The sequence below is a fragment of the Haemaphysalis longicornis genome, unplaced genomic scaffold (assembly GCF_048455015.1).
Source record: "Haemaphysalis longicornis isolate Haplotype H1 unplaced genomic scaffold, Haemaphysalis longicornis Haplotype H1 scaffold_2, whole genome shotgun sequence".
Taxonomy (NCBI): Eukaryota; Metazoa; Arthropoda; class Arachnida; order Ixodida; family Ixodidae; genus Haemaphysalis; species Haemaphysalis longicornis.
In genome coordinates this window covers 288,198,087-288,212,697 of record NW_027526295.1, presented here as the reverse complement: position 1 = coordinate 288,212,697, position 14,611 = coordinate 288,198,087, and the positions used below count along the sequence as shown (strand labels likewise).

Below are 14,611 nucleotides of genomic sequence, written 5' to 3'. Positions count from 1 at the left end.
AAGTTAATCCATATTTCTGGAGGCCTATTCAGCACGACATCATTGTTATTCGTGTTCATTAATTTTCCTAACTGCACACGAAACGTTGCTGCTTTCCTCTCTTGGGTGTTATAAACTATGGCGATATATAAAGGAAAACCGGATTTGTTTTATTTATTGGTAGAGGAAAAGTTATTTCAGCTCGTGCAGTGCTTAGCGTTGAAAAAAAAAACAACAGCTGGTTTTGACTTCTAAATAAATTAAGATAAATTCGATCTGATCTTAGATTTGATTTGAGGTCAGAAGGTAAGCGCGACAACACTGAACCCAACCAATGGGAAGTTGCAGCGTCCCTTTTTTAAGAAGATGAGTGATTCAAACCTTGTGACTTCAGCTGTGCACAAAGGTTCAGAAAGTGGTATAGTGTGGCCCTGCAAAAATTGTAATTGCAGTTTAAAGTGGGCTATGAGGCACGCCATGGGGGGTTGGCTACGGATTAATTTAAACCTCCCAGGGATTCTTACGCATTCAGAAATTTCCTACCCACGGACACTTTTTGGTCACTAAGAAATTTTCTCGTTCTTTTTCTTAAACTACTTCAAGTGATACGCAAGTTGGTTCGCACATAGTCTTAAAAGTGCGTGCTCCTGTTTTCTTTGTGTATTTTTAATACCAGTAAAGCAATATTCTTTTCCAAGATTTAACTTGAAATTTTCAACAATAGAAGCTCCGACACTACAAACTTCACTTGGTCAACATTGGTTGCCAATTCAATGGAAGAGAGGGTAGGGGAGGGAGTTGGGTCAACGGCATAGGGTTACTAGTGACTGTCGACAGACCTCTGAAGGGGGGGGGTTTACAACCGCCAAACCCCCCCTGTAGGTGCGCTACTGGCAACTGCGTTCGCCCCCATGTTGTTTTCCTTGACCAGGGTTCAAAGTTCTGCAAGCGGGGGCAGTGACTCAGCATGAAGCTCCAAAGGGTAGGGAAGGCTTCATAGTTTAGGGTGTCTTCCCGTATCAAATGTAAAATCGCAAGAAAAAAGAATGTTAGATTTTGTTGTTTTCACAGAAATAGTGAATAAAATGCTTGTTTTAATTGTGGCAGAAACCATTTTCTTAACTCATCCGACTACCTATTGGTGATTTGGAACATTTTTTTAGAAAAGAACGACCAGCGAGTGCGCTGGGTAAAGAAAATGAGCTTTACACTTGGGGATTCACTTAATGACCAGGAAACATTTCATGCTCTGTTCTAATTGGCGTTCCTTGAGGCTGACAATTATGATGAGGTGAAATTTGAGGTGGTGGTGGTTGTGACCGTACTTAGTTGAGGTTAGCCAAGTCTATTTGACGCTGCTGATGCGAGGTCATTCACTGCACTCACCATTTCCCTTTGCCTGTCAAACTTGTGCCGGTTGGTGCGGAAGTAGTGGTGGTAAGTGACAAGACCCAGGGTCTCGGACAGCTCCTTGCACTTAGCCATGCGGTCAAAGGTGACGTTGTACTTGGCGGTGTAGTTGTAGTACGTTTCTCGGACACCCTCTCGGGGGGAGAAGTAGACGCTGTTGATGAGGAACTTGTAGCCGATGTAGTTTGCCATCGCCCTGCACATCCAGTGCTGGTGAGCTGTGCATTTCATCTGAACATGGCAACCGATGCAAAGCATTGCTCTATGAATGTGAAATTTAGGCATTCACAGTCAAGTTGTTTTGTTAAGGAGAAGCTTTAGGAGAAGCTTTACAAATAACAGTGATTTGTGAATACTAGCGATTTTTCACTTTGAGGCGAAAAGGAAGTGAAGAACGGTTGTGTGCAAGTAATTTTGAGTTGGAGGAGCAGATATGGGTTGGAGGCAGAGATGCAACACAAAGCACCGTCACCTGTTTGTGCCGTGTGTGCAAGGAGTTGTGCACTCCACACGGCTGTCACACGGCAAACGCTGTGTCGGGCAGCTGCCTCAATATATGCCTCAGAGGACACCAGCAAAATCTGTCTATTGCAGTGTGCAGCCATCAGTCAATGTGCACATTGCCGTCGTCGTTGCGGCTGCACCCCACTTTTTCTAGAGGCGTTCGGTTGTTGGCAGGCATGGCGACCAAATGGTTTGTAAATCTTGCAGGCAGCTGAAATTCTTAGACTTGGCGGCGATATTGTCAGCAAGTCCACACTTCCCCATAAAAAAAAGTGCATTTCCTGTACCTGAACGGTTTGGCAGTTTATTTATCCTTGATTGACAACCCTCACACATGCTGCTGTTCACAACCTTTGTAATTATTTGTAGCTGTTGGAATTTTCATTTTGGCTAGATGCGTTCCAAAATTAAAAGGCACTGCATGCATTCGGTTGAATACATTTAAGTTGTAAAGCCGTGCAGTGTCTGTTCGTACTCTTGTGTTTTGTAGTCCTTGCTTTGACTATTCCTTTCAAAAATCTACCAGCTCACCCAATCTTCCGTTTGAGCTTGTGAGGGGACCACGGACGTGGGTCCCCATGCCTGCCGTGCAACGCCGTAGCGGCTGCTGCGCCGCCGACACGGGGATGCCGCTTCTATGAAAAACGCTGCGCGAGTGCGCGCGCCCGACGGGGAAGCGCATGCGCAGCGATCACGGTCCACAGAGTGCCGGCTGTCTGGAGGTCGTGGGTTCGGATCCCACCCGGCGGGCATTTTTTTGCACTTCCTTTCTTTCTTTCCAAATTCTTTATCTGTTTCAATGACGTACCACATCCTCCCCTTTGCTTTCCAAGGTTTTCTTGACTGCCAACTATATATATATATATATAGTATATATATATATATATATATATATATATATATATATATATATATATATATATATATATATATATATATATATATATATATATATATATATATATATATATATATATATATATATATATATATATATATATAATGGGTGGGCGATCTTTAGTCGCGATTCATTCCGAAGATCATACCAGATTCTCCCAATGCTTTGAAGGACTCTAGCTTGGGTACACAACCTGCCTTATGTCACAACACGAAACAAAGCATGCTCAAGATGACAGTGATAAAAACCGCAAGATACTATAGCCAAGGCAGACGGGAGAATGGCCGTTTTAATAGGGGATAACATCGATGAGTGTCGATGTTCAAGATTACATAAATAGTGGGACTGACAAAAAACATGGTGATAAGCGTCCCGGCCGCGTCAGCGCCATGATGATGAACAGCTTACTTTATCGGGAATGTCTGTGCATAGCCCTAGAAACATACGTACTGGTGCCTGAAAATAAGCCAGCTAGCGGAGCAGCGCCAACTTGCTATGAATGCCTGGAATGACTCAAACTTGACCGTGTTGGCTACGCGACAGTAAAAACACCCACCAAACGTGAAATATTTGTTTCCTTTTTTTCTCCATAACCAACTCACCCGATTAATCAATCCATTTACCGAGTAAAGACTGCGAATTAATAAATTTTGAACCGACTCTCTCTGTTTCTCTCTCTCTCTCTCTCTCTCTCTCTCTCTCTCTCTCTCTCTCTCTCTCTCTCTCTCTCTCTCTCTCTCTCTCTCTCTCTCTCAAGCAACCACGGACGTCCGTGGGACGTCCGAAATACAGTCGAACATCCAATTTCCAGTTTGGACGGCCACTGTACGTCCATGTTTGGATGTACATTTTTGGACGTGCAGTGGACATCCAGAAACGGACGTACCAGTCCGAATAACATCCGCCACTGGACGTACAAAGTTACTCCGGAGCATAAAGTAATGTCGTGAATTGAATATAAAAGCAAAATAGAAATAGCTACTTTGTTTTTCAATTAAAAAGATTTTGTACATCAACACCCTGACTTGTATATTGCAAGTTTCATCTGCATATTTCTAAAATTAAGCCTAATTGTTTTTACTTTATTGAAACACCTCACCGACTCCAACGATGACCTATTTGGGGAATGATATATAAGAATGTGTCAGATATTCCGCTACTTTCGCGTGGGTGTATTTACATTCTTTAATATTGAAATGTAAAAAAAATGAGGCGGAGCACAGGGCTGCTCTCATAGCTCCATTGGTAAAGTATCGAACACGTAATTTTCACGTTGCGGTTTCGGAGCCGAGGTTACCACATTCCCTTTTTAACCGATGCGCGCTCTTTTTCTTCTTTGCACTGTCACAGTTCAAGTGTGCACGTGTTCTGGTGTTGTACGAAATTCTCCCCGATTCCCACGTGAAGTGCAAGGGCACAGTCGAGCTGCCCCTGTTCTGTGGCTGGCTGCCCTTCCACTCCGCTTCCCTTGGTGGTGACAGTACTCGATGCTTCCGCAACGGACTTTCGCGGTACTCACCTGTAGTGGCGCCAGTTGCCTATGAACTTTGCCAGTGTCCGCAGTGCACCCAGATTGAGCACAAGCACGCTGTCTTTCTCGCCAACTTCTGGTAGATTCGCCGCCTTTAGGGCAAAGGACGTCAGCTTGTGGATGTACTTGATCCAATCAATCTGAACGCATACATGGATGAACGAGAAATTTGCAGTTGACCAGATCCAACAAGAGAGTCCGCAATAATAACGCAGTGCTCCAAGTGACGCCTTTGTTTTATTGCCTAGAAAGGAACTGTAGGAGGGTTTGTAACTGGGCTAGTTGGTTCATTGCATGAAGTTGAACAGCGCCCGTGTTTGTCGCCTCTGATCTTAGTCCCGTCCCTGTGCTGTTCAACTTCATGCCTAGAAAGGTTAGGAGAATTGGAAGCATGGGCGTTCTGCCAGGTCAGTTCTGTAAAGATCTATAGTTTTACTGTTACTATTTGGTCGTTCGTATGTTCATCAGTGCCTTAGAACTGTACTGACTAATTCTAGCGTTTTAGATGCGACCGCATCTCATTCACCCGCCTTGTCCCTGCATCCGGCGTCGTCGGCGTCCGCCCCTCCCCCATTCTCCTCGCCGCGCCAGCTGTGCTCTCCGCCGCTCACCCCCTCTCCTCTCCGATAGCGAACACTCTCTCGCGAGGGGCATTGGATTGGATTCGATTGGATTGGCTTGGCTTGGATTGGATTGTATTAAAGTGGATTGTGTTGCGTCATAGCCGCGGCAGACGCACTGGCGCCGGCGCGTCCCCTCACCGTTATGCGCGCTATAAAACGCGGTGCCTGCGCCGCTCCGCTCCATCGTTCCAGCGCCGCTCCTACGCTGCAACGTGAACCCCCTATGCGTCGCATCTACACGGGGGTTCCCGCGAGGGGAGGTGGGAGTTTTTGTTTAGGGGCGAAGCTCCTTAAGGCGTGGGTCTGTCCATCCTCGACGTATGTATGTAGCCACCTCTAGTTTAGTTCTTGGATTGTTTACTAGATGGCGGTACTTGTATATGATGAAAAGATGCGCTTGGATTGTTTACTAGATGGCGTGGCTACCTCTAGTTTAGTTCTTGGATTGTTTACTAGATGGCGGGGAGCGTTGTAATAAAATCCGTTCGCTGTTGGCGCGCGCTCGGAGTCGCCCGATGGATAAGGCTACAGATGTGCGAGCCCGCGGGGCAGAAGCGCTCCGTGAAGCTGCGCGACGCCGCCACCAAGATCCTGACGCACGAGAGCGGGAGGCCGAAGCGTGTCGTCTGGCTGCGCGACGACGCCGCCAAGATCCCAGCGTTCGAGAACGAGAGGCCCAAGCGTCACGGCAACGGCGCGAGGACCCTGCCGTACGCGAAGCGGCACGGCTGCGGCGCGAAGAGGGTCTCCAAAACGTCAGAGAACGGGAAGCGGCGAGAAAGCGCGCGTATCGGCAGGCAGACCCCGATGCAGTGAGAGCTCGTGAGGCGTCTGCAAAACGCATCAGGCGAGCTCAGCCCCAAGGTGCCGACGCGCGGTTTAAGCGAGACTTTCTAGACGTTACGTTCGGACACAGATGTAGTGGGCGAACTTTCACTGAAGAGTCACGGTTTTACCGATGATTTCCCCTCAGGAGCTTCGCCCACTCATCATCAGTCACCCCGTGGATATGCTGTGAATTTTTTTTTAGGTTATTGCGAAATTTTTTTTTCTATTTTTATTATCTTTAGTTTTTCACAATTCTGACCAACCAATCTTTATTTACGCTATTATAGGTAATGATTGAAGGTGTTACTTCCGCCAAATCTTCATGTTTTCGGAAATTCAGGGCGTTACACGGTTCGCCATTCTCGGTATTTCTTTTATATTTTTCTTATTCTTGGTTTTCCAAAATTCTGACCCACTAATTATCTCCAATTACGCTACTATAACGACTGGAGGTGTTACTGCTGCCAAATTTGCATTTTTGTGGAAATGCAGGGCTTTACACTGTTCGCCATTTTCGCTATCTTTTACTCGTATTTTAAACGTTCTTTTGCGAACATTTTTTGTTTATTCTTCAATTTTGGGGGGAGATGTATACTATGCATATTTTTAATTTTGTCAGATAATTTTGTGAAAATTTTATTATTTTTCTTACTCTTTGGTTTTTCAAAATTTTGTCTGACCAACCATTAATCCAACCATTAATCTCCAATCATTAATGGTGTTACTTCCACCACCAAATCTGCATTTTTGCGGAAATGCAGGACGTTACACGGTCCTGGCTGTGGGGGTACTCGGCAAAGAATGCTACGCATTAGGAAAATTGTAAACTGCCACAGTGTTTCCACGACCACACAGTATTCAAACTCGCGCGTTCGTTCCCCCATCTTCGAACCAATTGGATCAAGTTGTTGTGTCATTCATGCTGGTGCGGAAACTGTAGTGACGGGAATTGATAGAAGCGACCAAATTAGAAGCACTTGGCGAGTTTCCGCAGTTGCAGACAGCAGACACCATTGGTGTCTGGTGTATGGTGTATTGCAGACAATATGGTGTATTGCAGACAATATGGTGTATTGTGCTGCAATGCAATATGGTGTATTGCAGACAGCAATACACCATATGTCTTACTAACATCATTTATCCGGATATATTCACTCAGAACAAGTGATGAACATTAAAAGCAACAAGGCAAACTCGACCAAAACCAACGGCTGGCTGCGCATCCTAATTCGCTGGTCCATTCCATTAACGAGCGGAGCGCCACGAGGCGGTGCCACCTGTCCAGCTACCCGGTCCCTTATTTTCGAATACGTAGTAGTCTTTCTTGGGTTACCTAAAGGCAAAAATTTGGTCTGTCTATCTGTCACTCAATTCAGCCACCTGCCGCCTGGCCCAAAAAGTGGCCGCGTATCTGCTTGCTTCTTTACGAATGAACTGCTGCCACGCTTCACACATGTCCACAATACTCAGCGAAGAAAAAAAAAAAATCTCCAGGCATATTTGAGGCAGAACTTCCGAGCGCAACTAAAAACGCCTGTTTTAATTTTAGTTCTGGTTTTTATGTCAAATGAAATATAAGAAAAGGTGTCTAATCGAGGCAAGATAAAAAAAAAACACTAAAAACATGTCGCCTTGAGCTGCTTCAATTGGCACCAGGGAAAAGAAAGGTCTCAACAGATGGCACGCCAGCAATGCGAACCTCCGTTGCATTCGTGACGGGAGGAGCGAGAAAGGAGGTAACAAGTGTGCGAGGGGAGCGGCAGGGGCGGCAGAAGACTGCCATTGCTCGACGGCATTTGCAGAGAAGCGAGCAGATAAATACTGCCAATTTTTACTTATTTTCTCCCATGATACAAACTTTGTACTACCCTTGTGCGCACGAGGTCTTGCTTTTATTACTGTCTGCACAAGCCCCATTCATGCAGTTGCTACTGGTATACGTGAAGCTGTGCGTTCAGCTACAAACAGGGGTGCACATGCAAAACTCCCTAATACACTAAACATCGCAGCACCGAAAGATTTTACACGAGTCATTTCACTTCGGATTTTGCGGGTCAGTAACCAAGCAGGAACAGTTGGACCCTGGTTTATCACAGTGCAGTTTTGTGTGCATAGTGTGATGTTTTGGAGGAGATGCACGAACCTCCGGGATCTCTTTCAGCATTTCCTCCACTGTCATTCGGAGAGGCTCTTGGGGGCCAGGAGATTGAGGCCCCAGTTCCTGTGCAAAGTACGACAAAAAAAAGAAAACATCGAGGCATGTTATTCATGCGGCTATCTCGCTGGGGGAGTGTCACCCGTGCAATCACCTGCATTTCTGATACAACTAAAACGGCTATAGAGAAAACTGGGTTCAAAGCAAGGTTGTTACAACTCGCAACGTGATCTCATTTTGGTTATGCAAGAAATCCGTGTCTGTTTTGAATTTACGTTCTGCACTAAAAGAAACACTTCACCTGAAATATAATCCCCGTTGTGGCAAAGTTCGATTTCTCATGTTTGTAGTTGAACAAGTTCATTGGATGCGGCTGAGATTATAGCGCACCGCTGTAGAAAAAAATGTGAGTTCTGGTCCCCCATGGTGCTTAAACGTGCACTAATGTTGTATATATGCTGTACTGTATTTACTCGCATAATGATCGCACTCGCGTAATGATCGCACCGCTGAAGTTTGTCGTCGAAATTCGATTTTTTTTTTAATTTCCCGCGCAATGAACGCACCCCGAACTTGCCGCCAGCAGCATGTGGTATGTGCGCCAAGTCTAGCAGACGACGATCGTGCTTACCTCTGGGTCTATTCGATTCAGCCTGCACCTCTTGAACCAGTTCACAGTGGTGCAAAGCGGGTTCCGCCATCGGCGGAACCAGCCCTGCACTTTTGTCGTCTGCTTCTGCACCTCCTCGGCAGGGAGTGCAGGCAAAGCCATGAACCCGTCCTGCACCCGTCGCACCACCGGTGAATCGAACGCCCGCGGTTCAGGTGCCGCGAGCTGCACCGCTGAAACGAACGGCGAAGTGCGGCACCCGCCTGAACTGGTTCACGCGGTGCAGGTGAAACGAATAGACCCTCTGTTTACTTCCATTTCAAAGCGGACATGGCTACGTCATTGCCGCAGACTTGCCGATATTAGCGGTATCGGCAAGCATGTGTTCAGTATTGATGGGGAAGAAACTCTCACTATATGCACATAATGTACTCACAAGACAAAGAAAAAAATGCGCTCAGCATACTGCGCCGGCCCCCATGTCTGTTTTGATGTTCCGCAATGTGACAGCGGCAGCCACTTACAGGTCGCCCTGTTGTCACCTCGCAGCAAACTCGCTCCGCCGCGTTCCGTAATTCATGAAAACACTGCATTTTGCGTCACTTTGCAAAGCGGCTGGCGGTGGTGCGCGGAAGTTTATTATGTTTTTATTTATTATTTTTATTATGTTCATGAGACCTAACGTAAAGAAATTTGACCCGCAACTTGCTTGCCTTTTCTGTGCTCAAATTTTTTTTCGCGAAAAATTTACCCCGCGTAATAAACGCACCCCCTAAATTAACATCAACTTTAAAAACAAAAGTGCTACTATTATGCGAGTAAATACGGTATCCTTTTACAGATGATAGTCCTTTTTGGACCACATAAAAGCGGAAATTTTTGGTCTGTCTGTCTGTCGCTCGATCCAATCACTTGCCGCCAAAAAATTGACCGCGTATCTGCTTCTTCCAAGGCAAATGAAATGCAATGATCGAAAGAACTGTTTAAATTGTCTGAATCATCGTTGATAGAAAACAGGTCCAGGTAATATGCATATACGTGAAAAAGCTATGTGAGTAGTAATTCACAGCTAAGTGAAAATTGTCCGAGACTTTCAGTGTTACTAAGGGGCACAGATGCAATAAAAAGGAAACTGTTGGAAAAGCAATGTGTCCGTCCGCCCCGCACCTCGACAAGCGACCTGGAGAAGTTGAACATCTCATCGATCTGCTCGTCCACGTCTTCCCAAATCCGTCGCCTCTTGGCCAGCTGGGGGATCCCGGTAGCGAAGAGCGACGTCGCGCAGGAAAGATTTTGATGTCCTCAACAGACTTCACGTTGTCCAGGACTGCTTGTGTGAACATGAATGGTTGGTGGGCCGATCTGCAACGGAATTGATTGGTGGATTCTTCAAACCTAGTCACTGACTACCCGACTGATCTTCACTCAACAAATGAAGTCAGACCGATTGATCGAATGACTGTTCAGGAAATTGAGATGTAAGGAATGGTTGTTTGACTGGCTGATGGGCCTGGTCTACGAGATGAATGGTTGGTTGAAGACTTGTGTAGCAGGCTAATTTTAGCTCAATTCGCTTTTGTTATTGACAGAGCTGGGATGCCCATGGAGAGGGATGGGGAGGGCCAACTTGTTTGTACGCTTTGGCGTCTCCCCAAGGAGTTTCATTTGCTTGGAAGAGGAAAGGGGTGGTAATACTGACAACAACTTCCCTCTGGGCTAGCTGGTGAGTATATGGTTCTTGTGGTGTGAGGCGCAACCAGAAAACAAATACGGCAAACACAAAGTTTGCAGGACAGGCGCTAGCTTCCAACTTTGTGTTCGAGATCGGTATTTCTTCGTTGTGTACAATACCATGGGTGTTGTACACTATAAATAGAACCTCATTGAAATGCTTCAATAGGAAACAGCTGTAAATGTTTACAACGCGGGGCGTTGTCAGAGGAATTGCTGCAGATCCCTGTTCAATTAAGCTACCCGGAATTGCTTCGAAGCTGACTGGAACGTTTATTACTCCAAAAACATACGGAATAAACACGGAAGCGCCGATCACATGACATTCAAGGCGAGGAGGAGGGGGGGACGAAGAGATCGGTACAGTAGCCCGACCGATTTTTCGGACCTGGAGGGGAACAAAAAATAGTCCGAATAAAAGAGCAGTCCGAAAAATCCACGAGTCATGACTTCTATGGGACAACTGGCGGCTGCCCGGGAAAGCCCACAATATCCAGCAAGTCCGAATTTTTGGAGTCTGAAAAAAAAAAAATGCTCGGCTACTGTATTCAGCTGCTTTGCATCCTTCAAATTTCTGCGGCTTTGTGTGACCGCGCTGGTACAGCTAATAAGGGTAAGGGCACGAGGAAACGATTTCCTCGCGCAGTATTGCTGCCACTGGGGCTCCCGCGGTCATGCTCTTAAGCTTTAATTCTGCTCTCGACTGGCGTGCGGTGCAGCTGCAACGTCGTCACACACATGTAAAAGCCTCAAAATAAATTTATGTCCCAACCAAACACACCGCACTATTCTCATCGTCAACCAACGCCGGCTGGCTGATGGCGCGCGTACTACGAAGGCCACCTGTTCCCGCTAATGCGTTATACAATACGCAAGTGCAATATCCTAATGCATTAGGACCATCCTTTAAGACGGTGAATTTGCGTATTTAGGCATACGAATACCGTTTGCTCGCATGGCAACCTTTACGAGCGCATTTCCAGGGATCTCGAGAACATCGAATAGGAAGGCGTCAACCGCATAGCTATGGCATCACAGCGTGGCCGCTGGCCAGCCGAATGCGGCCTCACCACAAGCACCCTTCGGTTGTGTCTCTTGGCGTCGTGTGTCGAAGCGCGCGAGCAGCAGCGCCTGGTTGTAGCCCCATGTGCGCCAGCCGGGGTCTCCGCCTTGATCCAGCAGTAGCTGCAGTTCCGCCAGCCCCGAGTGAACAGCGGGTTAGCCGCCCATGCTGTCCAGCTGCTCTAGCACCGGGTCCTTCCCTTGCGACGTGTTCAGCGGCTTCTCTGCGCCAGCCGAGGAGCGAGCTCGCATCAGTTGCGTGCACATCGGCTCGCGTTTTTTCTCTTTTCACTCGACCCCTTGTTTTGCAGTTTACACGCTACCCTTCTTTTACCAGCCACTCGCGCATTCTTTTCATTTCTTGCAATACCTTTAGCTGTTATATTTAATTTACTTTTTTGTATGTTCACGGAGGTTTGTAGGGCGTCAAATGTTGACAAGGCACACAAATACCACCTCCCTATGATATCACTGTATCGCTGGTTAGGGCCTCTTCATCCCGCCATCAGCTGCCGCGAAGTAAGAATGTCTACGACGACTGCTTTTAGAGAACCGCCGCACCTATATAGTTCCGCTTCAGGGGGAGAACCTGCTCTCCTCAGTCCTCCGCCTTCCACGTTCTTGCCGCGTTCAGCGGGAACCTTCACGGCATACGCGCTTTCCAAACGCTCTTCGGCTGCTTACGCTGGCTTTGTGCGCTGCGAAATGATTGATTGAAGGGTTCAACGCGCCGACGCAACGCAGGCCATGAGGCACGCCGTAGTGGAGGGCACCGGATTAATTTTGACCACCTGGGGATCTTTAACATGTGCCGAAATTTCGTACACACGGGCTTTTTTGCTTTTCGCCTCCATCAGAAAAGCGGCCGCCGCGGCCGGGAATCGAACCCGCGACCTCGTGCTCAGCAGCACAACGCCTTAGTCACGGAGCAACCGTCTATGCAAAACAACAACGCGTGTACGTATACCCTTGCACCGCAATGACGCAAGTTGTGGGCAGTAAGCGGTGGTAGAGTGTACTAGAAGTTTGCTAGTACACTCTAGCGGTGGCAGCTGCCTATCGGCTGGAATATCATGGCGGCGTCTGTTGCGAGAGCACCTCCATACGCGAGCTCGAAGAACACAAGGAAAAAGCATGGAGGAAAAAAAAAAGAAAAGCTTAGGAGAGGCCCCGCTTGGCATGGGCGTTTTGAGAGAAATGTCGCGGAAGTCACGCGGCTCTTTCACGCCCTCAGGAGCCCACTGGCTACGCCATCGTAACGACGATGCCGCAGGGCCTCACCGCCGATGCCTTACATTATGGCGCGGCACCAGCGGGCGTCACGTGGTTGACAGGAGCAGATGCAGCTGACGACGGGAAAGCATAGAAAGGCCTGAACTGGCGTTTTTCTGCTTCGTCAGGGCCTTTCCCAAATTTTTCTTCCTCTGCGAGGAATAGGATGACGCCCCACCACCACGTTAACTGCGTGGCGAACAAAAGCTGTGTGGGGGGGCTCTTGGACGTAGTTTGGGAGGCAAAACAATTTTGAAACACGGTGCGTAAGTCGCTATTTGGCCGTCGTTATTTAGAAAATTGGTGGCATGAACCGTTGATGTAATGACGGAAGCTGTTTCGGTTTCACTGCAGGGTTTCACTCGCTCATGAAGCAAAACACGATTGACCGGGAAAGTGGCGTACCTTGCCGGCTGGCGGGACACGTCACACCCCTCTCACCCCTCACCCACATCCCGCCAATGAAGTCTAGATGCTGAGAACTACAGACCCATCCGCCTACTCTCAGTTTTTATACAAGCTGTTTACCAAAGTAATAGTTAACCGCATAATTGACAGTCTAGGTTTATGAAACGACACTCAACAACAGATCACATCCACATGGACAATAAAGTAACAGAAAAATCCGCAGACTTCCCCAAATCCGTTTACATGGCATTTATAGACTATGAAAAAGCGTTTTATTCATAGTGTGGGCCTCACCTGGCAATGCAACGCAGCCTGCCAAGGTGCCCACCATGCTCGCAATGGGGGTTCGAGCGAGCTGCGTACGCGCGTGCGCGGTACCTGACGGAGTCGGCGCCTGGCAGTCGTATGCCGGGTTCGACGGTCTCCGAATCGCGCGCGCCGCGGCAAGAAACTCTTCCCTCGGGCGGTGCACCCTCTACGTCAGAGCATGGCCCTCCGTGATCGGCTACCGGCGGCGCGCCGCCGGCACCCGATCGCGGAGGCCACGGTCAGAGCTTGAAATGGGGCTAGTTGGTTTTTTGACTTCGGAACACTGCTGGCGCTAGGCGGGACAAGGACGGAAGAATTACACACTTCACTTGTGTGTTGTAATTCTTCGTTCTTGTCCCGCCTAGCGCCAGCAATGTTCCGACTCTACGTCACGCCCCACGTGGCCCGCGGACCTGCGTGCATTGGTCAACCCCGTACCCCCGTACAGGGAGAGCGCAAGGAGCAATCCTCGCCCCCTCTGGGAGAGGGGATCGCGGGCTACGGCCCCCCCCTGATGGGAGCAGTCCCATTAATATCCCCACAATAGACACCGCAGCAATGTTGAAAGCGTTAAAGGGCCAAGAAATAGAAGAGACCAGCATAAGACTCCTAGACGACATACAGGGTTTTGCGACGATAATTGAAGCACTTCAATTTTTTTTTTGTTTCTGAGGCGAACCACTGGTCGGTTCGCTCTCAAACTTCGCACGATGGTCGCATTTGTGTTTTATATTTTTTTTGACGTCGGCAACAACGACGGTACTTACCTGTTTATTCTGAAAATAAATAAAAACGATTACCGCCTTTGGGAAAATGACGGCCGATTTGGACGCGCGAGCCAGTGCTAGCTGATCTTGGAACGATGACGCCGCCTGGGGTATGCAGAGCGAAACGGATGATGGGGATCACGGGCCTCCGCGATCGGCCGCGCCCGGCTGCCGATCGCCGAGGCCACGTGGGGATCATGGCCTCCGAGATCACCGCCGCGCGCGTTTGCGGGGGTGATCTCGGAGGCCACGTGGGGATTTACGCTCCTTCCACGACAAGAAGGGAGCCAAATGGGGTATCAGACGATCAGAAAATGTGAAAGCAGGTGAAGGAAACAAATCCAACGTTTACTGGCAATGATGAACCATGGGAAAAATTTATTGTTATTGGTATCAGCTGTTATAGCGGGATTCACACGACGGAGAAACCCTCTCACGGAGGCGGACGGATATGTGACGTCAACAGCACGTGACCGGATTATCCGGCCTGGCGCGGCGCATCCACACGTGCGGAGCTACGCGGA

General features: G+C 48.1%; 1 protein-coding gene across 1 annotated transcript in view; it reads right to left on the bottom strand.

Annotated features, from left to right (window-relative positions):
* The window catches only part of LOC144168667 (neprilysin-1-like), a 77,983-nt gene that overhangs the window by 11,948 nt on the left and 51,424 nt on the right, over positions 1-14,611 (bottom strand). Inside the window, exons 10-13 of the mRNA XM_077697609.1 lie at positions 11,340-11,454; positions 7,917-7,994; positions 4,311-4,462; positions 1,366-1,585 (exon numbers count right to left, since the gene is read on the bottom strand). Coding sequence (XP_077553735.1) covers positions 1,366-1,585; positions 4,311-4,462; positions 7,917-7,994; positions 11,340-11,454 — 565 coding nt within the window. The remainder of the gene's footprint in view (positions 1-1,365; positions 1,586-4,310; positions 4,463-7,916; positions 7,995-11,339; positions 11,455-14,611) is intronic.